This window comes from Coturnix japonica, chromosome 25 (genome assembly GCF_001577835.2).
Source record: "Coturnix japonica isolate 7356 chromosome 25, Coturnix japonica 2.1, whole genome shotgun sequence".
NCBI classification, from domain to species: Eukaryota; Metazoa; Chordata; class Aves; order Galliformes; family Phasianidae; genus Coturnix; species Coturnix japonica.
In genome coordinates this window covers 2,024,988-2,046,596 of record NC_029540.1, presented here as the reverse complement: position 1 = coordinate 2,046,596, position 21,609 = coordinate 2,024,988, and the positions used below count along the sequence as shown (strand labels likewise).

The 21,609-nt window shown below is 61.1% G+C and overlaps 3 protein-coding genes across 10 annotated transcripts in view; all 3 read right to left on the bottom strand.

Moving 5' to 3' along the window:
- Positions 1 to 17,529, bottom strand: part of LOC107324531 (transgelin-2) — a 22,864-nt gene extending 5,335 nt beyond the window's left edge. The window contains exons 1-20 of one of the 5 annotated variants that reach the window (XM_032449209.1): positions 17,416 to 17,529; positions 17,197 to 17,299; positions 10,998 to 11,150; positions 10,150 to 10,301; positions 9,959 to 10,076; positions 9,736 to 9,877; positions 9,424 to 9,569; positions 9,205 to 9,347; positions 8,993 to 9,133; positions 8,791 to 8,907; positions 8,205 to 8,355; positions 7,992 to 8,115; positions 7,741 to 7,916; positions 7,406 to 7,656; positions 7,227 to 7,311; positions 6,018 to 6,188; positions 5,841 to 5,886; positions 4,555 to 5,604; positions 3,986 to 4,131; positions 3,535 to 3,851 (exon numbers count right to left, since the gene is read on the bottom strand). In XM_032449209.1, the coding sequence (XP_032305100.1) occupies positions 3,676 to 3,851; positions 3,986 to 4,131; positions 4,555 to 5,604; positions 5,841 to 5,886; positions 6,018 to 6,188; positions 7,227 to 7,311; positions 7,406 to 7,656; positions 7,741 to 7,916; positions 7,992 to 8,115; positions 8,205 to 8,355; positions 8,791 to 8,907; positions 8,993 to 9,133; positions 9,205 to 9,347; positions 9,424 to 9,569; positions 9,736 to 9,877; positions 9,959 to 10,076; positions 10,150 to 10,301; positions 10,998 to 11,150; positions 17,197 to 17,230 (3,522 nt within the window). In that variant the 5' untranslated portion in view covers positions 17,231 to 17,299; positions 17,416 to 17,529 and the 3' untranslated portion in view covers positions 3,535 to 3,675. Of the gene's footprint in view, positions 1 to 3,534; positions 3,852 to 3,985; positions 4,132 to 4,554; positions 5,605 to 5,840; positions 5,887 to 6,017; positions 6,189 to 7,226; positions 7,312 to 7,405; positions 7,657 to 7,740; positions 7,917 to 7,991; positions 8,116 to 8,204; positions 8,356 to 8,790; positions 8,908 to 8,992; positions 9,134 to 9,204; positions 9,348 to 9,423; positions 9,570 to 9,735; positions 9,878 to 9,958; positions 10,077 to 10,149; positions 10,302 to 10,997; positions 11,151 to 13,496; positions 13,683 to 14,278; positions 14,640 to 17,196; positions 17,300 to 17,415 lie in introns of those variants that run through there. The other 4 variants (XM_032449208.1, XM_015884632.2, XM_032449211.1 and 1 more) reach the window with 4 other exon arrangements.
- Positions 17,301 to 19,862, bottom strand: DUSP23 (dual specificity phosphatase 23). 4 transcript variants are annotated; one of them, XM_015884606.2, is made up of 4 exons: positions 19,595 to 19,862; positions 18,456 to 18,722; positions 17,915 to 18,096; positions 17,301 to 17,816 (listed from the first exon to the last, which is right to left on the bottom strand). In XM_015884606.2, exons 1-4 carry the CDS (start codon positions 19,709 to 19,711, stop codon positions 17,789 to 17,791), a joined length of 594 nt encoding a protein of 197 aa, XP_015740092.1. In that variant the 5' UTR covers positions 19,712 to 19,862; the 3' UTR covers positions 17,301 to 17,788. The 4 variants fall into 4 exon arrangements, with proteins under 4 accessions (XP_015740092.1, XP_015740093.1, XP_015740095.1 ...); XM_015884607.2 differs by having other exon boundaries at positions 19,613 to 19,860; XM_015884609.2 differs by lacking the exon at positions 19,595 to 19,862 and adding an exon at positions 19,496 to 19,580.
- A 106-nt stretch (positions 19,863 to 19,968) lies between these two features.
- Positions 19,969 to 21,531, bottom strand: LOC107324518 (C-reactive protein-like). Its single transcript, XM_015884604.2, has 4 exons — positions 21,361 to 21,531; positions 21,092 to 21,191; positions 20,851 to 21,020; positions 19,969 to 20,684 (listed from the first exon to the last, which is right to left on the bottom strand). The coding sequence occupies exons 1-4, from the start codon at positions 21,416 to 21,418 to the stop codon at positions 20,089 to 20,091; spliced, it is 924 nt and encodes a 307-aa protein (XP_015740090.1). The 5' UTR covers positions 21,419 to 21,531; the 3' UTR covers positions 19,969 to 20,088.
- Positions 21,532 to 21,609: the final 78 nt, after the last annotated feature.

Here is a 21,609-nt window from a genome sequence, read left to right as displayed (position 1 = left end):
AATATGGGTCGTGGTCAATGCAACGGGCTGCGTCGTTCCCAACCATGGTTTTGGGGGGTAAAGGATGGTGAGGCTTGTCCTCCCGCCGTGAGGTGGTAGGTGGGTGAACAACGGACTGGGGGATTTTTGTCGGGTGCGTGAATTATGGTGACAAGAGGATTGGGGGCGAAGTGCACTTAATGTGGGCATGGGACATGGTGATGGTTGGGCAATGGGGGCAGTGGTAAGGAGTGAGCTTGGGACATGGGGACAATGGGACATTTGGGTGTGGGGAATGAGGGAATGCCTCAGCTGGCCATGTGGACACGACATGGGTGTCCACTTGGGCTGGGGGCAGTGGGATGCTCAGTGGGCTGTGGGAAACATCAGGGGACATAGAGATGGTGTGCACTTTAGGGGGGATTGGAGGCCAATGGGACACTTGGGGACAGATAAAGGGATGTTGGGTATCCGTGGGGAGTTCGGGGGCACACTTAGGGCACAGGGGCAATGCGAACACGATGGGACGTGGCACATGAGGGGGGGTAAGTCTGGTAGCCTCCGCTTCCCATATATCCCATCAGGGGATTGCCACTGCGTGTGCGAGAGAGGCTACGAAGGAGCCTGGGAGCGTGACACTTGAGACCACCGGAGCTCGTGTGCTTGGAGGCAGCTCTCTTGCGAGCTCTTATGGGTCAGCGTCAGAGTTCCCCTGCTGGTGCCCTCTCCTCGCGAGAACCCCTTGTCGACCTGTGAGCAGGGTGGAGCCGTCTGGGAGGCGCATCATAGGGAGTCGAATAACAGGGTGAAGTATTAATCTCCTGTCTGGGGTGGAGTTGAGGGGGGGTTCTGGAGATGGGGTTGTCAGCTTAGCTTGCTCTTCAGGTTTGCGGCTCTAGTATCGAGGGGGGGGGTCATGGGGTGCTGGCTTGCTCGTGGTCGCGGCCTCTGAGGAAGTCGACTTAGGTGGTCTTTCCTAAGCGTGTGGTTCGGTGGCTGGCGGAGTCGTTTGGTGCGGCTGCCGGCGGGGGACCCCCAGCAACGGGGCTGCATCCGGGGACGGGGTGCGCCCGAGCGCCGATGGCAAGTCTGGACGGGAGGCACGCTGCTCGGAGGGCGTCGGGGGGCTGCGTGAGGAGCTGCTGTGAGCTGGCACTGCGGGTCTACCGAGAGCAACCGATCTCGGTTCCTTATTTGAGTGTCATCGGGGCCGCCGTGTCCCGGTCCCCCACCTACAATCCCTCTCAGTGCTTTATCGGGTGGGGGGGTGACTGCTTGCGAGGGGTCGCCTTGTGGTGGGTTGTTCCTTCCTCTGGTTCCTCTTTCTGGGGCGCGGTGGAATAGGTTTTTTGCCAAGCACGATGTGATTGATAGATGTCGTGTGCTGGCACTTGTGTGTCAGGTGTGGCCCTTCCGCCGATAACTCCCATGTAGTTGTCTGCCGCCTCTAATTATTATCACACTTTTGGTGTCGCTTGGATCCCCCCATTTCCGGTCCGCTTTCCCTGGTAGCTTGGTCTTCTATGCCGCACCATGCCCGTTCTTCCCACGCCCCTCCATCCTCCCATTTCCCCATTGCACCCCATATCAGCCCCCCACCCATTACCCACCCCCCATCCCCATCACACGCTCCTTTTACCCCCATCCCCAAACCCACCCCATCCTTCCAACCGCCCCATTCCGACACCCAATCCCCATTGCCTCCCATTCACCCCCCCCATCCCCATCTACCACTTCCGATACCATCTGCCCCCCATCCCATCCCCTGGTACCCCAATCCATTACCCCCCCATTACATCCACCACCTCTCGCCCCCAGGGTACAGACCCTGTGCCCCTCGATACCCCCTCCCCATATACTCTTGGTGTCGCTGTGCCCTCCCCACCCCCCCTCGGCTCTATAGGGCCGTCCTATACCCCCCCATTCCCCCCCCCCAGCTGCCCCCCGGTCGCTGCCCCGGGCAGGGCGGGGGCGGAGGGGGCGTGGTTATTGCGGAGGTGGGCGTGGCCTGCGCGATGTGGGCGTGGCCTGCGCACAGCGTGCCCTTATATGGTCAAAGCGCGGGAGGGCGTCACGGTGGGCGGAGCCAAAGGGATGAGTGACGTCAGCGCTGAGCTTCGGGGGGTTCCGGGGGGGGGGGTCGGGGGGGTAGCGAGGGTGGTGGTCCCCACTGTGTCCCCGTGTCACCCCCCTCTGTATCACCCCCCTTATGTCACCCATTGGGTGCTGTCCGCCCATGTCCCCCTACCAGACGTGCTGTTCCCCAAGGGTCCCAGCCCCCCCCCAACTCCCACGCCCCCCATGTTATAACCCTCTCTATTATCACCACTAAGTTGGTGACCCCCATATCACTCTATGGTTGGTGACCCCCACCCCCCATATCACCCTATACTTGTTGAGACCCCCCACCCATATCACCCTATACTAGTGTTGACCCCCCCACCATATCACTGAGTGCAGCATGGGTAGTGAACCGACCCCCATATCACCGCTATAGCCTGTGGTGCACCCCCCCTTTTTTCCTCCCTACCCCCTCCCGTGACGCCAGTGTCCATCACCCCATATATGACCCCATTACCCCCCCCCCCATTGCACCCCCCCTATAGGGGTCACCAGGGCACTTCCCACCCTAGTCCCCCCCTCCCCCATTAACTGTCCTTCTCACACCCGGAAACCCCTGGGGGGGGGGGGGGGAACCCAGGGGAGACCGGCCACGTGGGCACCTCTGGGTGTCCCCATATTGGGGTCCCCAACTGCGTGCACACCGTGTAACACGGGGGGGGGGGGGAGAAGGAAGGAAGGGGTGAATATGGGGGAGGTGATATGGGGGGGGGTGATATGGGGGGGGGGTTGGAGGCGCGGTGCCTCGTGCGAGGTTGTGTTGTTTGTTTTGGTGGCTCTCCCATGGAAGAGGAGGGCTTGGGCGGCTGCCACGGGCCTCCCCGCATGGGGAAACCCCCAGCCCCCCCCGGGGGGGCCGGGTTGGGGACATTGCGGCTCTGCACCCCCACCCCACAGCCCCCCCCTCCACCCCACAACACCCCACACCAGCCTGTGGTCACATCAGAGGCCACGGCGACCCATCGTGACCCCCACCCCCCCAGTCCCCATCACCGCCTCACGCCCCCCCCCATCCCCACGGCCATCGCAGCCATGGTGTCCATCCACCCATCCAATCACAGCGACCCCCCATCCCCATCCCATCACAGCGACACCCCCCTCCATGCCCCCCACAGCCCCCCCATTATCACTCCTATCCCCCCCACGCCCCAGTGCGGCACCCATTACCCACCTCGACCACGCGGTCCCTTCCATCCTCACACGAACCAAAGCCCCCCCCCCATATCACCTAGACCACGCACGACCCCTCCCCATTATCACCCCATCCCCATCCCGGCACTTCATTCCCTTATCGTCCATCACCGTCCCTAGCCAATCAGCCCCCCCCCCATTCTCTGCAAAGTGCCCCCCCCCTTAAAGTGCCCCCCCCCCCTTAAAGTGCCCCCCCCCACCTCGTTAATGGGGTTGGGGGGGGGGTGAGCACAGTGCCAGCTCTATCATCACATCTCTTTATTCCACCCCGCCCCACACAGGGGACCCTGCAGGGGGTCACCCCCCCACCCCATAAAGCACTGAGGAGGGTTGGGGGGGGGGGACGGGGACACGCCCCCATCCTCATAGAGCCCTATGGGGCTCTTAGAGCAGCGTGGCCAGCTCACAGCGCTCACCGCAGCCCCCCCGGCCCCCTCCCGAGCGCTGCCTCCTCCGTTGCTGTGCCCCCTCCCTGTGCCGCCCGTGCTGGGGGGGGGGTCCCCCCGCCGCCACCAACGACTCCGCAGCCACCGAAGTCACCGGCTTGGAACCACCGGGCTCTGCGGGGAGAGCAGCAGCACAGCGTGACCCCCCCCCCTCTATACTAAGAGCCGAAGTGGGGCAGCTAAGCTACACCCCCCCCGCCCCCCCTATCCCCCAATGGGAGGGTTTATCACCGCTGTTATGGACTCACTTTGATGCTCGAGGTCCCGGAGGGTGATGGTGGGGAGGGGCCGGGGGGGCTCTGAGCTGCCATAGAGCTGCAGGGCTGCCAGCAGGTCGGTGGTCAGTGTCACCTCGGCGTCCCATTCGTAGCTCTCATCCACCGAGGTGTCCCTCCTATGGGGATATATGGGAAGGAGGAGGCTCCATTGCCCCCCATGTGCCACCATTGTGTCCCCATCCCTGTGCCCAAGTGTCACCCGTGTCCCCCCAACATCCCTGTTATCTGTCCCCAAGTGTCACCATTGCCTCCATCCCATCCCTAAAGTGACACCATCTCTATGTCCCCTGTGTTCCCACAGCCACTGAGCATCCCACTGCCCCCAGCCCCAAGTGACACCATGTCTGTGTCCCAATGGCCACTGAGCATCCCTCCATCCCCACACCCAAATGTCCCCATTGTCCCCATGTCCCCAAGCTCAACTCTTACCACTGCCCCCATGCCCAACCATCACCATGTCCCCATCCCAAAGTGCCACCCCCATCCTCTTGTCCCTATTCCCACCCCCATCCCCCTGCTGTCCCCATCCCCCTCCTCACCTTTTTCCCCCCATGTTGGGGACCGTTTCATTGCCCACCTTCCAGCTGCCCCCATCCCCCATAGGGGTACCAGGTCCAGCCCCCCCCAGGGATGGTGCAAGGGATGGGGGCCGCAGGAAGGATGCGCTGCCACGGCCGCTGCTCTGGCTGGTCAGGCTGCCCCGGGGTAGTTTCTCGGGGGGGGGCACCTCCCTGCTTTCAGTCTTATCAATGGGGGGGACACGGCGGGTCGGTTCTGGGGGGGTCGACCATACAGGGGGGCCGGGCAGCGAGGCCTTAACGGGACCCAGCGGCACCTTGGGGGGCTGTAAGAGGGTGGGGGTCGGGGGGAGCTTGGCACATGGGTCCGTGCAGTCCTGCCCCATCCCAGGCTGCTGTTTTGGGGGTGTGGGGGGCTGTGATAGTTCTTCGGGGGGGGGCCAGTCGCCATCCACACACATCTCCTTGAAGAAGGGCAGGCTGAGGTACTGCAGGATGCCGCTTTGGGGTGGGGGGGACGCGGTCCGTTGGGGGGTGTTGGAGTCTGGGGGGGTGCCCCGGGGGGGTAACGAGTCCCAGCGGGTGCTGGGGGGGCTGGGGCTGTAAGGCAGAGTGGTGGCAGAGGCCACAGGGCTGACATCCACGATGCACAGAGCGGCGCCTTCATCCACGGGGCTGCTGCTGCCGTATCCAAAGTATCGACCCCGACGGCGGCTGGAGGACGAGGGGGGGTTCCCGGGGGGGCGAGAGCGTAACGCCACCTCCTTGTGCCAGATGGGCTCCATCTCCTGGCTACGTGCACAGGGGGGGTCCTGCTGTGGGGGGGTCGTCTCGGTGGTCTCCACCACGAAGCGGCCGTCGGGGCCACGGCGGATGCGCTCCAATGGGACGTGCTCTCCAACGTGGCTCTCATAGAGGGTGTATCCAGCACCGGACCCCCCCGCGATGCTCAGCCCCAGGCTGGTGCCTGCCTTCTCACCCCATAGCAGAGCCCGACGCAGGCTGGGGCATGGGGAGGGTTGTAGCTTCATCTTGGCCGTGCTGGGTGGGCTATCAGAGGTGTGAGAAGGGCTGGAAGGAGAAGAGAACCGCTGCACTTGGATGCATCCGATGCCTCCTTGTTATCTGGGAGGGATTCCCAATGGGTGCTGTGCTCTGTCTGCTTTCTTCAGCTAAAACCCCACACAGAGGAAAGCACAGCACCCATGGGTGACACCCCGAGCCCAACTCCCTGCCCCGAACCCAGCAACGATGGGGGGGGGAAGAGCACAGTGAGATGTGGGGCAATGGTGTGGGGCGCGACTTACTGCGCAGCTGGGAGCTTCTTGTTGGGGGAGAAGACAAGCGGTGGATCTGGAAGGCCATGAGAACACAACGGGGGGGGATCACACATAGAGATGAGATGACACAAGGTCATGCACACAAAGCCAAGGACCCCCCCTCCATTCTCTTTCCTATCCCCTTCCTCACACCCAATTCATTACCTTGGCGTCTCTTCTGGACGCGGGCGGCCCGGCGCCGGTTCATGATGCAGGCGGCCGTGGTGCTGAAGATGATGGCCACGCTGAGGAAGCAGATCCCACCGATCACCCCGGCCAGCACAGGCTGTGGGAGCAGCTCGGGGAGCTGCGTACGGGATGGGTACACCTCCATCCCTGCAGTGGGTGGGAGATGGGGATGGGTCTTACAAAGGGCCATAGATGCGCCCTGCAGCGTTCCCTTTTGAAGGGGGAGAATCAATGAAGGGCACAGAGCACGGCCTCTCTTCCTATGAGGGCTTTTAAGGAGGTTTGTGCTTTGCTAAAAGCTTTTTGTAGGAATTGGTGTCTCGTTGGCTGTTTGGAATGGCACGTAGGTTGGTAAAAATAAAGAACAACTGAGTGATTTCGCGAGTTAGGACCTTTCCAAAGCAACTGTGCCATGTCTTTGTGATCTGTAAGGACCTTTCCAACCCAATCTGATTATTCCATGTCTCTGGGATCTGTAAGGATCCTACCAACCCAACTGTTCTATATCTCTGGGATCTTTAAGGGCCTTTCCAACCCAACCTGACCATTCCATGTCTCTGGGATCTGTAAGGATGCTTCCAGCCCAACTGTTCCATTCCTCTGTGATCTGCTAGGACCTTTCCAACCCAACCCAACTATTCCATGTCTCTGGGACCTGTAAGGACCTTTCCAACCCAACTATTCTATGTCTCTTTGATCTGTAAGGACTTTTCCAACCCAACTATTTCATGTCTCCGGGATAGTAAGGGCCTTTCCAACCCAATCCAACCATTCCATGTCTCTGGAATCTGCTAGGACCTCTCCAACTCAATTCAAACCAACTTTTCTATGTCTCTGGGATCTGTAAGGACCTTTCCAACCCAACTATTTCACATCTCTGGGATCTGTAAGGGCCTTTCGGACCCAACCTGACCATTCCATGTCTTTGCAATCTGCTACGGCCTTTCCAACCCAACTGTTCCATGTCTCTGGGATCTGTAAGGACCTTTCCAACCCAACCACTCCATTGGAGGTGTTCAAGGCCAGGCTGAATGGGGCTTTGAACGACCTGGTCTAATGATGTCCCTACCTATAGTACGGCGGTCGTAACTAGATGACCTTGGAAGTCTCTTCCCACCCCAAACATCCCATCAGTCTTTATTTCTGCCCCCTGGTTGGGGGGCAGGGGGTGGCTGTAGCCCTCACCTGCCGTGGAGACGTTCACCGTGTTGCTGGGGTCGCTGATGTAGCTGCCAGCAAAGGCCACCAGGCGGAACTCATAGAAGGCGTCCTATGGGGACAGAAAGAGCACCATCACCCCTTATTTACTGCAGCCCCTCCTTGGCGAGACCCCCCCCCCAACCCACCACCACGCAGACCCTCACCTTGATGAGCCCCGGCACCAGCACCTGGCTCTCTGTGCTGGGGATGGAGCGCTCCAGCACCTCCCAGCCGCCCCGGTCCTGCCGCAGCTCCAAGGCGTAACCGCTCAGCGGCACCGAGAGCTGCACCGGGGGCTGCCAACGAAGCAGGACCCCCCGCGCCGTCTGGTTGGCACTCAGAGCCTGTGGTGGGGACAGCAGGATGTGCACGGTGACAGCCGGCGGCTCTGGAGGCACTGTGGTCACTGGGAAGCCTGGGTGGGTAAGAATGGGGTGGAAATAGGGGGCTTGCCATCTTTTAGGGGATATTTGGGGGGTGTTGTGTGCTCTGCTCTCACCCCTGGGCACGGAGGTGACGATCTGGCTGAAGGGACCACTGCCCAGCTTGTTCTGAGCCAGCACGCTGAACTGATAGCTCGTGTCTGGCTGCAGGTTCTCCACCAAGAGGTGCTGAGCCCCCGGCGGCACCGCCAGCGACACCCAGTCGTGGTGGGCACGAGGTGGGTGCTTCACCCTATGGGGACACAGAGCCCTGAGCCACGGCTGAGGGATGGGAAGGGACAGTTGGTGCCATCAGAGGGGGACTCACAGCGGTGTGTACCAGACGCTGAACCTTTGGAAGTAGCCTCCATCAAAGCCTGGCTCCCAGGAGATGTTGGCTGCCAACAGGAGCGGGAGCACGGAGACGTTGGTGACGGCGTGAGGGCTGGTTCCTGGGGATGAAGGCAGAGAGACCACGTAGGTTGGATCACCAAAGCACATCCATCCTGCCCCACCTGCAGATGATGCCTGTCCCACTCACCCAGCACGTGGACGGTGGTGGCAGTGCTGACACTGGCCACTGCGTTGGTGGCTGTGCACTCCCACACCCCATGCTGCTCCTTGATGAGTGGGTGAAAGATGAGGCTGCTGTTCCCATCCACCTGGGCACCAATCTGCCCTGCACTGCCCACCTGCATGGCAGGGACACGCTGATGGTGGTGACTGTACCATCCCCTTCCCATCTCCACCACCATCTCCACCCTCCTCCCCATCACCATCTCCATCCTCCTCCCCATCATCTCCACCATCATCTCCATCCTCCTCCCCATCACCATCTCCACCACCTTCTCCATCCTCATCCCCATCACCATCTCCATCCTCCTCCCCACCATCTGCACCATCTCCATCCTCCTCCCCATCACCATCTCCATCCCCATCCCCACCACCATCTCCATCTCTCCTTCATTATCCCACCTCTATCCTCACCCCATCTCCATCCCCATCCCCCCACACCCATCAACCCCATCCCCACCATCCCTGACCCCCCCCAGCCCCATCACCTTCATCCCCACCCTCATCCCAAGGAGGACAAAACCCACTTTGACCCCCCAGGTGGGCTCCCTTACCTTCCCCCAGGTGACAGTGGGTGGGGGGTCCCCATGGGCCATGCAAGGGATCACCAGCTCCCTGCCCACCTCTTGGAAGTATTCCTCCTTGGGACGCACCGTGAAGCTGGGGGGGTCCTGGAAGAGCCACACGTGGTGCTGGGGATGGTGACAGCACACAGTAGGATGGGGCTGTGGTGACATCCCCACTCCTCACCCTCACCTTGAGCAGGACACGAGTGGGTCGGGATGCGCCGGCGGTGCCGTAGCTGTTGTATGGGGTGCAGGTGTAAACCCCCAGAGCATCATCATTCCCCGTGGCGATGACGATGGAGCCATCAGGTCTCGTGGACCACCCTGGGAACTGGGAGGAGGGAAGGAGGATGAAGCCAAGGGGGCACTGGGATGCTGTGGGGTGGGCACACGCAGCCCTACCTTGCCCAGCTCCAGTGGGTGCCCGTCCCGTGTCCAGCTGACAGAGAGCAGAGGGGGGTTGGCTCTGGTGGGGCAGCGGATGATGCCTCGCATCCCCTTGGGCAGGTGGGTCTCTGGGAGCATGGTGGTCACCTGTGCTGGGTCTGTGGGGACGAGACGGGTGATAGGAAGGTGCCAGGGACCCCACAGTGACCCCATAGGGAACCCCAAGGCTCTTACATAGCACTGTGATGAAGGCTGAGGCTGAAGGCGGCTTCCACAGCCCGTTGCTGGCGATGCAGGTGTATTTGCCCGCATCATCTGGGATGGTTCGCTGGAGCAGGAGGCTCCCATCCACCAGGATGCGCACCCGTGCCTGGAGGTGACTGTGAGGAGACGAGGGGGTGGAAAAGGGCACAGCAAGGATGGAGGAAGCCCTTCATCACACTCCCATCACAGCCAAAGGTGCCCGGATTTGTTCCTGCTGTGGGCAAAGTCCCATTGCCTCCATCCACCATGAACCCACAGCCACAGCAGTGCCATCCCCGGTACCTGAGGTGGAACACGTTGCTGCTGCCCTGGAACCAGGTGTAGGTGAGGTTTCCTGGGTAGGCCTCAGCCTGGCAGGCCAGGAAGGCATCTTGGGAGATGTTAACAGTGATGTTCTGCGGTGGCACCACGATGACGGGCGGCCCTATGAAGCAAAGTGGACCATGAGGGCTAAGACCAATGAGGATGGGACCCCCTCCCCACCCCGAGGTGGTCCTGGTCTCACCCTGCACCAGCACACGGGTGGTGTGGGTGATGGTGCCCTCCTTGCTGGACGCATGGCACGTGTAGGTGCCTGCACTGGCGCGCTCCACCGCGGCGATGCTCAGCGTCCCGTTCCTCACCTGCAATAGGTCACCAATAGGGACAATATGGGATGGGTCCCCCCCCTGCTGGTGTCACACTGAGCTCACTCACCTGCACCGTGTCCCCGCTCTGCAGGGCCAGGTCGCTCCTCTTCCAGCTGATGATGGGCTGTGGGTTGCCCACAGCCGTGCAGGTGAGGCTCAGCGCGTCGCGGTCCCGCACCTCCACAAACGCAGGGGGGGTCACCAGGAAGGTTGGGGGTGCTGGGAAGAGAAACACAGGAAAGAGAGGATTTAGCCCCAGCCCTGAGAGCGAGGGGTCTGGGGTGGGATCCCGTCCTGCAATGGGTGGTGATTGTCCCATCCCCTTCCCATCTCCATCCTCCTCCCCACCACCATCTCCATCCTCATCTCCATCTTCATCCCCACCACCATCTCCATCCTCATCTCCATCCTCCTCTCCACCACCATCTCCATCCTCATCCCCACCACCATCTCCACCATCTCCATCCTCATCTCCATCCTCCTCCCCACCACCATCTCCATCCTCATCCCCAGCACCATCTCCATCCTCATCCCCAGCACCATCTCCATCCTCCTCCCCACCACCATCTCCATTCTCATCCCCACCACCATCCCCACCACCATCTCCATCCTCATCTCCACCTTCATCCCCACCACCATCTCCATCCTCATCTCCATCCTCATCTCCACCACCATCTCCATCCTCATCCCCACCACCATCTCCATCCTCCTCTCCACCATCCCCACCACCATCTCCATCCTGCAAGAGGGGCAATAGGGGGCAGTAGAATCCACCCCATGGCAGCACAAAGAGAGGACCACAACAAGCGCCCACCCCAGACATGGGGAACAGGGTGACAACGAGATTCACGACGCCACCACAGGGTGGACCACCAGCATCATGTCAGCACCTGGACCCCTCCGGCCCATCCCTACCGTTAACAGTGAGGTGAATCCAGGTCCCGTTCTGGAAGTCAGCATCAGCGCTGGGGCGGTCGAGGAAGAGCACCCTGCACTCGTACCAGCCCTGATCCTCAGCGCGCAGCAGGTCGATGCGCAGCGATGCTCCCTCCTCAATCCGCACGCGACCTGCGGGATGACGAGCTCACGGCATTGCTTGGGGACAACCCTGTGTGTCCCCCCCCTCCTGACCCCCCCTATCAGAGCTGCTCACCCTCGGAGCCCTGTTAAGCCTCGGCCCACCCCCGCACTCCTCATCCCTGCCATGTTGTGGGGTCTGGAGACCCCCGAGCAGCACCCCATGGCATCAAACACCACTGAGCCATGGGTGGGAGCCAGCCCTTTGCATTGGGGTGCTCACCCCATGCCATCCCTTTGGATGAGGAGGAGGAGAAGGAGGAGAAGCAGAACCAGCACAGCCCCCTAATCCCCCTGCGCTATTATCAGAGCCGTAATCGGCTCAGACATGCACTGCAATATTGGCTCAGCGATGCCGGGGTGCAGCCGGCACCACAGAACCCCCAAACCCCATTGCTCTGCCCCATATGTGCCATCATCTATGGGGCAGCAGTGGGGTGAGAGGGCAGAGCAGCACGCCAGCAGGTGGCTCCCATTGAGTTTTACCATTGGGGGTGTCTTGTGCCCCCAGGGTCCCCATTGTGTGTCCCTAATGTTCCCATGTGGGTGCTGCACCAGCCAGACGTGCCCGGTGAGGATGATGATGATGATGATGAAGAAGCAGGACCGGGTCGGGCGGTTTAGGGAATGCAGTTTCAAACCACGTGCAGCTTTGGTTTCCCTCCAGCCTCTCCCATATTTGCCTTTCCCAGGAGGTGATGGGGACCGTGGGAGGGATGGGAATGAGGGCACGGCACCGCTGGGATGTGTGGGGCAGCCCCACAGCCGGGCTCTGGGAACAGCGGGCTCCGAACAAAGGTCCCTTTGGCGCGGCTCAGAGCTCAGGGGACGCCCCTAATCCCCCCCCAACGCCGGCCCCAACTGCTGCTCCTCCTCCCCCCACCGATAACAAAACAACCGCTGCCCTCCCCACCGAAATCCCCTGGCAACCGCCATTCAAAGGGACACAAAGGGGACAAGCAGCCACCGCCATGGGGGGGATGCAGGGACCACGATGGGGGCCAGCACCCCCCCACCCACCCCCCAACCAGGGGGCACAGCGGCAGGTGGGGATGAATGACCCCATTCCCCCCCCTTAAATACTTTGGTGGCGATGGCTGCAGCCCACTCGTGTCCCTAAAGCGGCACCAGGTGACATTAGGGGCTCCACAGGTGACACTGGAGCTGTTTGGGGTCAAGGCTGCCAGGCTGAGTTTGGTGCCCCCCCACCCCAATTCATTCACCCCCATTATCAACCCTGGGGTGTCGGTGACACTATAGGGACCACAAGGGACAAAGCCAAGCTCCATCTGCTGCCTGCCCATAGGGAAACCTGAGCCCTGCAGGTAACCGGAGCTATGGGGCCCCACGGAGAGCAGGGTTTGGTGTCACCAGGTGTGTTGTCACTATGGGGTTACTGTCACCTGGAAGGGGGGGGGGGGGGGGGGTTTCCTGGTCACCATCATATGGGATCGGCCCTCCCACGCCACGGCTGAGCTGCTGAAGGGCCAAATCCCTGCCCCACAAACAACCTCGGGGCCACGCAGGGCAGTGGGGTCTATGGGGGGGACTGTGACCCATAGGGGACAAAGGGGCTCATCTCATAGGGGCTGTGACCCATTGGAGAACCATAGGCTATGGGGAATGTGACCCATAAGGAACAGAGGATAGGGCTTTATAGGGACCGTGACCCATAGGGTCCCAATGGGGACAACACTCAAAGGCTTTGGGGGAGACCATCAAGGGGTCCATAACCCTCCATGGGGATCACAACACACAGCAGACAGAGGTCAGGGGACCCACACATATGGGGATCAGGTGTTCATGGGGACTGTGACCCATAGGGGGGAACTGGGACCCACTGGGGACAGATCCCAAGGGCTCAGGGCCTTTATAGGGACTGTGACCCATAGGGGGGAACTGGGACCCACTGGGGACAGATCCCAAGGGCTCAGGGCCTTTATAGGGTCGGTGACCCATAGGGGACAGGTCTTTATGGGGGCTGTAACCCATATGGGTCAGAGCAATGTGTGTCAGGGCCTTCAAGGGGACTGTGACCCACAGAGGATGGAGACTATGAGCTCTGGGCTCTCCACAGTGACCCATAGGGGACATAACCTGGGGGGTTTGGGGTCTTTATGGGGCCCACAATTATAGGGCTGCTCACAAGGACCCAGTGGGGACAGAATTGAGCATCTTATGGGGCAGTGAATGATGGAAGTCAATGCTGCAGAACTTCAATGGGACCACGAGCCATAAGGGGCTGAGCTCAGGGGCCTTAACCCATATGGGCCCCCACCACCCCATAGAGACCCACTGAACCCCCCCAGCCCCCAGTGCCCCCTTTGAGCCCCTCACCGATGTACTCGGGGTCCACGCGTGGTGAATAGAGGCCGAACTTGATGAAGATGGGGAGGACGAAGCCGACTCGCACCCACTCGATCACGTAGAGCGGCGGCCGGCCCGGCTGGGAGCCCAACAGGTCGCAGCCCAACACGGCGCTGTCCCCGACGCGGCCAACCACGGCCCCGCTCTGCCCGCTGCCTGCACCGGGACGGGACCAGCTGTGGGACCGGGGCCGAACCGGGACGAACGGGGACCGAACCCGGGGGCCGAAAGAGGCGAACCCGGGGCCCAAACGGGGCCGAACCCGGGGCCGAACTCAGAGCCGAACGGGGCCGAACCCTGGGGCCAAAAGGGGCCGAACGCGGGGCCGGATGGGGGCCGAACTCGGAGCCGAACTCGGAGCCGAACGGGGCCGAACCCTGGGGCCAAAAGGGGCCGAACTCAGAGCCGTACCCGGGGCCGAAAGGGACCGAACGGGGCCGAACTCGGAGCCGAACGGGACCGAACCCGAGGCCGAACGCGGGGCCGAACGGGGCCGAACGGAGCCGAACCCGGAGCCGAACGCGGGGCCCGAACAGGGCCGAATGGGGCCGAACTCGGGGCCGAACGGGGCCGAACCCGGGGCCGAATGGAGCCGAACCCGGAGCCGAACGGGGCCGAACGCGGGGGCCGAACCCGAGGCTTAACGCAGAACCGAACCCGGAGCCGAACGGGGCCGAACCCGGAACCGAACGCGGGGGCCGAACCCGGAGCCGAACTCGGAGCCGAACCCCCCCGGTCCCGCCGTGAGGTACCGTCGGTGCCAGCGAGCAGGCTGAGGAAGGCCGCGCGGAGCCACCACCGCATAGCACAGATCCTCCCCGTCCCGCAGCCTCGCTCCCGTTACCGGGTCCCACCGGCGGAGCTCAGCAGGGATCCCACCGGCTCCCCGAGGCCCCGAACCGGGGGCAGGTGTCGGTTCTTCATCTCCCGAACCGGGACCGAACCGACCGCGCCGCCACAGCCACCGCGGGGGGAGGGGCCTGGATAAGACACGCCCCCTCCTCGCTGCGGCGCTTCTGATTGGTTGTTGCCTTAGTAACTGAAGCTTGCTGGCAGCCAATGGTGGGGAGGGGGAGGGGAGAGGGGAGCATCGGGGTGATGGAGGCGTAGGATGGGGAGGGATGGGGGGGTTAAAGGTATAGGGGGGACAGGGGGTGTGGGGTCTATGGCATGCAGGGCCAGGCCATCCCATCCTGTGCCATGTTGTGCTATCCTAAGCCTGCCGGGCAAGCAGAGCCAGGAGTTGGGCTTAAAGATCCACTTCCAAGTGGGGACATCCTATGGCTTTATGACTACAAGCCAGCCCATGCCATACCATCCCATGCCATGCCATTCCATCCCATGCTATGGCTGTTCCATCCCATACCATGCCATTCCATCCCATACCATGCCATTCCATCCCATGCCACGCTATTCCATCCCATACCATTCCATCCCATGCCATGCCATGCTATTCCATCCCATACCATTCCATCCCATGCCATGCCACTCCATCCCATACCATGCTATTCCATCCCATACCATGCTATTCCATCCCATACCATGCTATTCCATCCCATACCATGCTATTGCATCCCACCCCATGGCTGTTCCATCCAATGTCATGGCTGTTCCATCCCATCCCATCCCATCCCATCCCATCCCATCCCATCCCATCCCATCCCATCCCATGCCATGTTGTGCCATCCTAAGCCTGCCAGACAAGCAGAGCCAGGAGTTGGGCTCAAAGATCCCCTTCCAAGGGGGGACATCCCATGGCTTTGTGACTGCAAGCCAGCCCATGCCATCCCATGCCATGCTATTCCATCCCATCCCATTCCATCCCATGTCATGGCTGTTCTATCTCATCCCATCCCATTCCATCCCATACCATGCTATCCCATTCCATGCCATTCCATGACGTCCCATCTCATCCCATACAATGCTATTCCATCCCATCCTATTCCATCCCATCCCATGCTACTCCATCCCATTCCATGCCATTCTATCCCACGCCATGGCTGTCCCATCCCACACCATGCCATTCCATCCCATGCCATGCTATTCCATCCCATCCCATCCTATTCCATCCCATCGCATGCTATTCCATCCCATGCCATGCTATTCCATCCCATGCCATTCCGTCCCATGCCATAGCTGTTTCATCCCATCCCATCCCATCCCATCCCATCCCATCCCATCCCATCCCATGCCATGCCATGCCATGCCATGCCATACTATGCCATACTGTACCTTACTATCCCATGCCATGCCATGCCATGCCATTCCATTCCATCCCATACCATGCTGTTCCATCCCATACAATGCTATTCCATCCCATACAGTGCTATTCCATCCCATGCCATGGCGTTCCATCCCATCCCATCCCATCCCATCCCATCCCATCCCATCCCATCCCATCCCATCCCATCCCATGCCATGCCATGCTATGGCTGTCCCATCCCATCCCATGCCATGACGTGCAATTCCATCCCATGCTATGGCTGTTCCATACCATACCATACCATACCATACCATACCATACCATACCATACCATACCATACCATACCATACCACACCACACCATCCCATCCCATCCCATCCCATCCCATTCCATCCCATGCCATGGCTCTCCCATCCCATCCCATCCCATCCCATCCCATCCAATTCCCATCCCATCCCAATTCCCATTCTATTCCATCCCATCCCATCCCATCCCATGCCACGCCATGTACCACCCACACACATGCCCCCCCACGCCCCCCCCGCTGCTCTCTGGCTGCCTTCTCCCACCCCGTCCATCACCCCTTTAATCCCAAGCTGTGTCCCCATTGAGGGTACAGCCACCAGAGCCCTGTCCCCATCCCACAGCGTTGAGCCGGAGCTGGGCTGTCAGCCAGCCTGGGGGCTCTGATGCTGGGGGGGAACAGGGAGGGGACATCCCCCACTCCTGACCCTAAGATGCCACCAGGCCCCAATGGGTCCATGCCAGGTTGGGGGCACAGCATGGCCCATCCCCATAGCACTGCAGTGGGGATGCTGAGGCCAAGCCCCCATCCTTGTCCCCTCCTCAAGGTGGGGGTCTCGCTGTCCCCCTCCCCTTCAGTTCGGCCTGGCCCGGCCCCCGGAGCATGGGAGACTATTAAGGACAGAGCTAAAGTAAGAGGAGTTAAAGGAAATAATTCTGCTGTTAAGCTGCTTTTCTGCATCTCCCAGCCCCATGTGAGAGCTGCGACTCCGTGGGCTTAGGACCGTTCTGCACTGGCCCCGACCCCTTCTATGTCCCCACACCCTCAACATGGGGCATCTACCCCCACCCTGGCCACCCATGACCTGTATTGGGTGCCGGCACGTGACAATCCCCTTTTGTCCCCATATGGCTTCATGGTTCCCTCAGAGCCATGATGGCACCCATAGGGGAAACCACATCTCCAAGTCCCCAAGTAGGGCTGATGACCCCATTAAATGCTGCTCTGCGCCCACTTTGGGGTCTCCTCATTCCCACCACCACCTCCTCCATCCCATCCCTGCCAGCTCTGACCCCAACCAACTGCATGTCACCGCCATGGTGGGGCATTTCTGGTGGCAGATGATGGCATTTGGGGTTTTCACCATCCTATTTGGAGATATGGAGGTGTGTGGATGGAGCTGAGGGTCCTCCAGCCCATGGTGGAGGTGATGAGCTGGTACCTGGTGAGCACCGCATGCTCCGGCACTGTGCCATACACCCGGCAATGGGGACGGTGACGCTTCGTGCCACTTAGGATTTAAATGCCACCAAGGTTAGGAAGAGCTGAGAAGAGATTTTCAGGATTGGATTTTTGGAACGGAGATGCCTAAATTCCATCTAAGCTTCACTTTAAGCATCCACGTCCCGGGACGGCCCTGGGGAGCTGACATTGCTCTCACCCTCCATGTTGCGTCAGTGCATTGGCAGTTGATCAGCTCTGAGGATGGCAGGCTGAAATTCAGAGCCTTGTGATATGGGATCCCTGATTTTCGGGTGCTATTGATGGGTTCCAAGCGGTGATGATTGGGATGAAGGCTGAGGAGTGCAGCTCGGGGATGGCAGCAAGTCAACGTGGTGCAATGGTGGGACACGGTGAAGGTGGGGGGGTCTCTGGTGACCCTTTAGTTCCACAAACAGAAGTGGAGAGGAGCAACAAGAAGTCCTTTAATGGGGACAAGACAGATGGTGGCACCAAGCAGGATGCGCAAAGCTTCTCAGGGAGCATCTCCCCTCCATCCAGCACGTGCTGCTTGTAGAGATGCTCATGTTTGCTCACACCTCCTTGCTGTCCTCTCCAGCACTACAATGAGGCAGATCCATATCTCAGTTGGGCCCTGTAGATGTGCCTGCCATGGTCTTCATGGCATAGAGACCCCCCCCCCAGGGGGCTGCACATACCTGAAGTGCTGGTAGAACTCCATGACAGCTTGTTCCTGTTCCCGTGTCTCAATGGAGCCCGGCCTCAGCCTGCGGATCTCCTTGATGGCGTCGCTGCCGCTCATCTTCTTTGTCTTCACCAGGTAGCAGGCCAACATGGTGCCCGTCCGGCCGTGCCCCAGCATACAGTGCACAGCCACCGCCTGCACAGTGACAAGGGACAAGGGCATCACCTCCCTCTGGTTGTGACCTCCATCCTGCTGTCACCTACCCTGACATCACCCACTCCATACCGGTGTCACCCCCCTCCTTCATCACTGGTGACACCCCCCTCCATCATCACTGGTGACACCCTGCTCATGGTGTCACCCACCATGGAATCACGTATCCCATCCTGGCAGCTCTGGCACCATCACCCCCTTGGCATCTCAGTGCCACCTCCACCTTAGTGCCACCTTGCTGACACCCACCAAGCACTCCAACATCACCCCCCTTATCCCGGTGCCACCTCCTCTGCCACCCCCCCTTGTTGTCCCCCTCTGGGACCCCCCCCAGCTCGTACCTCCCCACGTCCATTGGCCTCCTCCACCAGCTGCAGGAAGCTCTGGATCTGTGCGGGTGTCGGTGGGGTGAAGTCAGGCACACGGAAGCGATGGAGCTGCAGCGTGGGGCAGCAGCCATGATGCGGGGGGGCCCTTTCAGACAGTGACACCAGGTGCCTCACGCCCTGGCCCAGCAGGAAGCGGTAATGACCCGGTTCTCGTGGCATGGCCAGCCCCGCCAGCCGCCCCTCTGCCACCCATGAGAAGTTGGGGGGCTCCACCATCGCCTGTGGGGTCCAATGGGGATGTGGGATGGTGCTGTGCCATACCCCACACCTATGGGACCCCCCAGCACCGCAGGCTCAGGACCCCTATGCTGTACCCACCTCCAGACCGCAACATCCCAGCCCAGGCCCCCCACTCCATGCTCTCCTTAAGACCCCTCCCCACAACCCTCAGGATCCCCCCCCTTGGCCTAGGCTTCCTGAGACCCCCCCAGTACCACCCCAGCCCAGACCCCCAAGCCCCAACCAGACCCCCACAAACCCACCCAGGCCTCCTGCCCCGGACCTTTGAAGCCCCCCACCATTCCCAACCCAGGCCAGGCCCCAACACCCAAAGCTCCCTGGCCATCCCTCCCCCAACACCCCCGGCCCCTCCCAGGCTCCCTCGGCTGCCCGCCCCCCCACACTTCCCGGCCCGCCCTCGCCGTAGGCCGCACTCAGCAGGCCCGGCCCTGCGGCCTACCCCGAACCGGGACCTCGGCCCTGCGGCCTACCCCGAACCGGGACCCCGGCCCTGCGGCCTATCCCAAACCGAGACCCCGGCCCTGCGGCCTACCCCGAACCGGGATCCCGGCCCTGCGGCCTATCCCAAACCGAGACCCGGCCCTGCGGCCTACCTCGAACCGAGACCCCGGCCTAGCTCTGCGGCCTACCCCGAAAGGAGACCCCGGCCCTGCGGCCTATCCCAAACCGGAACCCCGGCCCTGCGGCCTATCACGAACCGGGACCCCGGCCCTGCGGCCTATCCCGAACCGAGACCCGGCCCTGCGGCCTACCCCGAAAGGAGACCCCGGCCCTGCGGTCTACCCCGAACCGAGGGCCCGGCCCGGCCTGGCCGCCCCTCCCTCCGGGAGGCCCCCCCTTTTACACCGGACCTTCTCGCCCCTCCGTACCGGGAAAGGCCGCGGGGGGGCGGAGCGGGGCTGCAGGGAACGGCGGAATCGATCGCAGCGCCGGAACCGGGAGGCGGAGCCCCCTCCTCCCCCCCGCATCCCCTGCGGGGCTTATTGGGGCTGGGGGCTGCACCCCATGGAGGTACCGGGAGATCGGGGCTCCTTTCCCCAGCCCCACGGAGGGGGACAGGGGGTCTCCATGGATGGGAATGAGGAGGAACCCCAAAGTAGGGGACAATTGGGGACCCCCCAAATGGGGACAAGGGGGGACCCCAAAGTGGGAGACAAAGGGGGACCCCACAGAGGTGTTTTCCTCACCCCACTGCGTCATGAAATCCACCCAGCTGCTGCTAGCCGGTCCTATTCCTTTTATTTGTTGCCATGTTGGTGCGGGGGAGGGAGGTCAGGCAGAGGGGACTGCGGGGGTGGGGGGGGGATGGACACACATTAAATGGTGGCAGTGGTGGTCGGGAGCCTTAAGTCACGAGGTACACTTCACCCTCAATCTTATAGGGGAAGTTCCTCCAGCCGAAGATGGGGGTGGCATAAGGTTCAGTATTCTCAAGCCATTTCACTTCCGAGTTGCTCAGCCCCACATCCCACATGTAGACCTCAGAGATCTCCCCAGTAAAGGACTGCATAGCATCGAAACCACCTCCATAGTTATCCTGATCCTGCCCCAGCACCACCACGGCCTCATTACCCACCTCATAACCCTTCTGCAGCCCTTTACGGGGCCACGGTTTCCCGTTCAACCAGAAACGCACGATGCCCGTGGGTGACTCCCAGGCAACACAGACACGTTCTGGAGCCATTTGGCTCTCAGGGACACGGAAGGCGACATATTCCCCCCCGACGTAGAAGCGGTACTCGGTGGGTTTGAATTTGAGGAGGACGATCTCATTGTCTTGCTTTTTGGTGGCATAGGAAAAGAGGCTGTAGGGTCGGGTGAGGTCGGTGTAGGAACGCAGGCAGACGGTGAAGTTGAGTAAGGGATGTTCTGGTTGAGCCTGCACCAGCACATGGGAATCATTGGACTCTTGGGGGAACACGAACAATTTGTATTTCAGGTCTGGGAGAGAGAAGGAAAGAAAACAAGTGTCCCTCATAGAGGGAAAACACCAGATGTGGAGGTGGCCACTGTAAGCCCAACATGAGGCTTCCAGCATCTCAACATGAGGGTTGGTGAGCTGGGGAGATGTGGGCACAGCTATAGGGACAGATTATCCCCTCTTTACCTTCTGTCCAAAGGTTGTAGGTGGCCACGGCGGTACCTTGAGGGCTGGTGACCGTGCAGGTGTAGGTGCCCAGGTGGGTTTTGTTTAAGGAGCGGAAGACGAGGATGTCAGCGCGGCCTTTCTGCAATGGTTTGTGGATCCCTTTCTTCTCCCATACAAACTCCTTGGGGCTGTGGGGGGCTCAGTGTCACCCAGGTTTGCCCGTGGGGTGGTTGTGGGGTGGGGTGGGGGGTTGCCTTACCCAGTGTCCCCATTGACCTTGCAGCTCAGCACCAGACTGTGGTACATAGAGGGCACTTGGGGGGAGCTCTGAATCTGGGCACTCATTTTGGCTGCAGCACCTGGACAGAAGGATGGCACTGGGGTATAGGAGGGGGGTTCATCACCCTGCCACCCCCCATCACAGCCCCATGTGTCCCCTTTTGTGGTGTCCAGTGTTGTATCCCCATTGTGCCACCACCCCCATGTGTCCTCCCCCTGCCTGCTCCCTATAGGATCCTTCATCCCTACCGTCTGGGGCAGTGAGGCTGCAGAGCCCCACAAGGAAGAAGAGGAGGCAGAACCGCATTGTCCCCACGTCCCCACCGCAGTGACAATGGCAGAGGCACCACTCCAATGGACTTCCCAGAAAGAGAGCACTGCCAACTGATCCCCAGCCTCAACTGTGTGGACATTGACCCATAGATCACTGTGTGGACATTGGGTGGTGAGCAACTTTTGCAACATGGGGCAGAAAGTGTGGGGTCAAGGGCCCGTCCC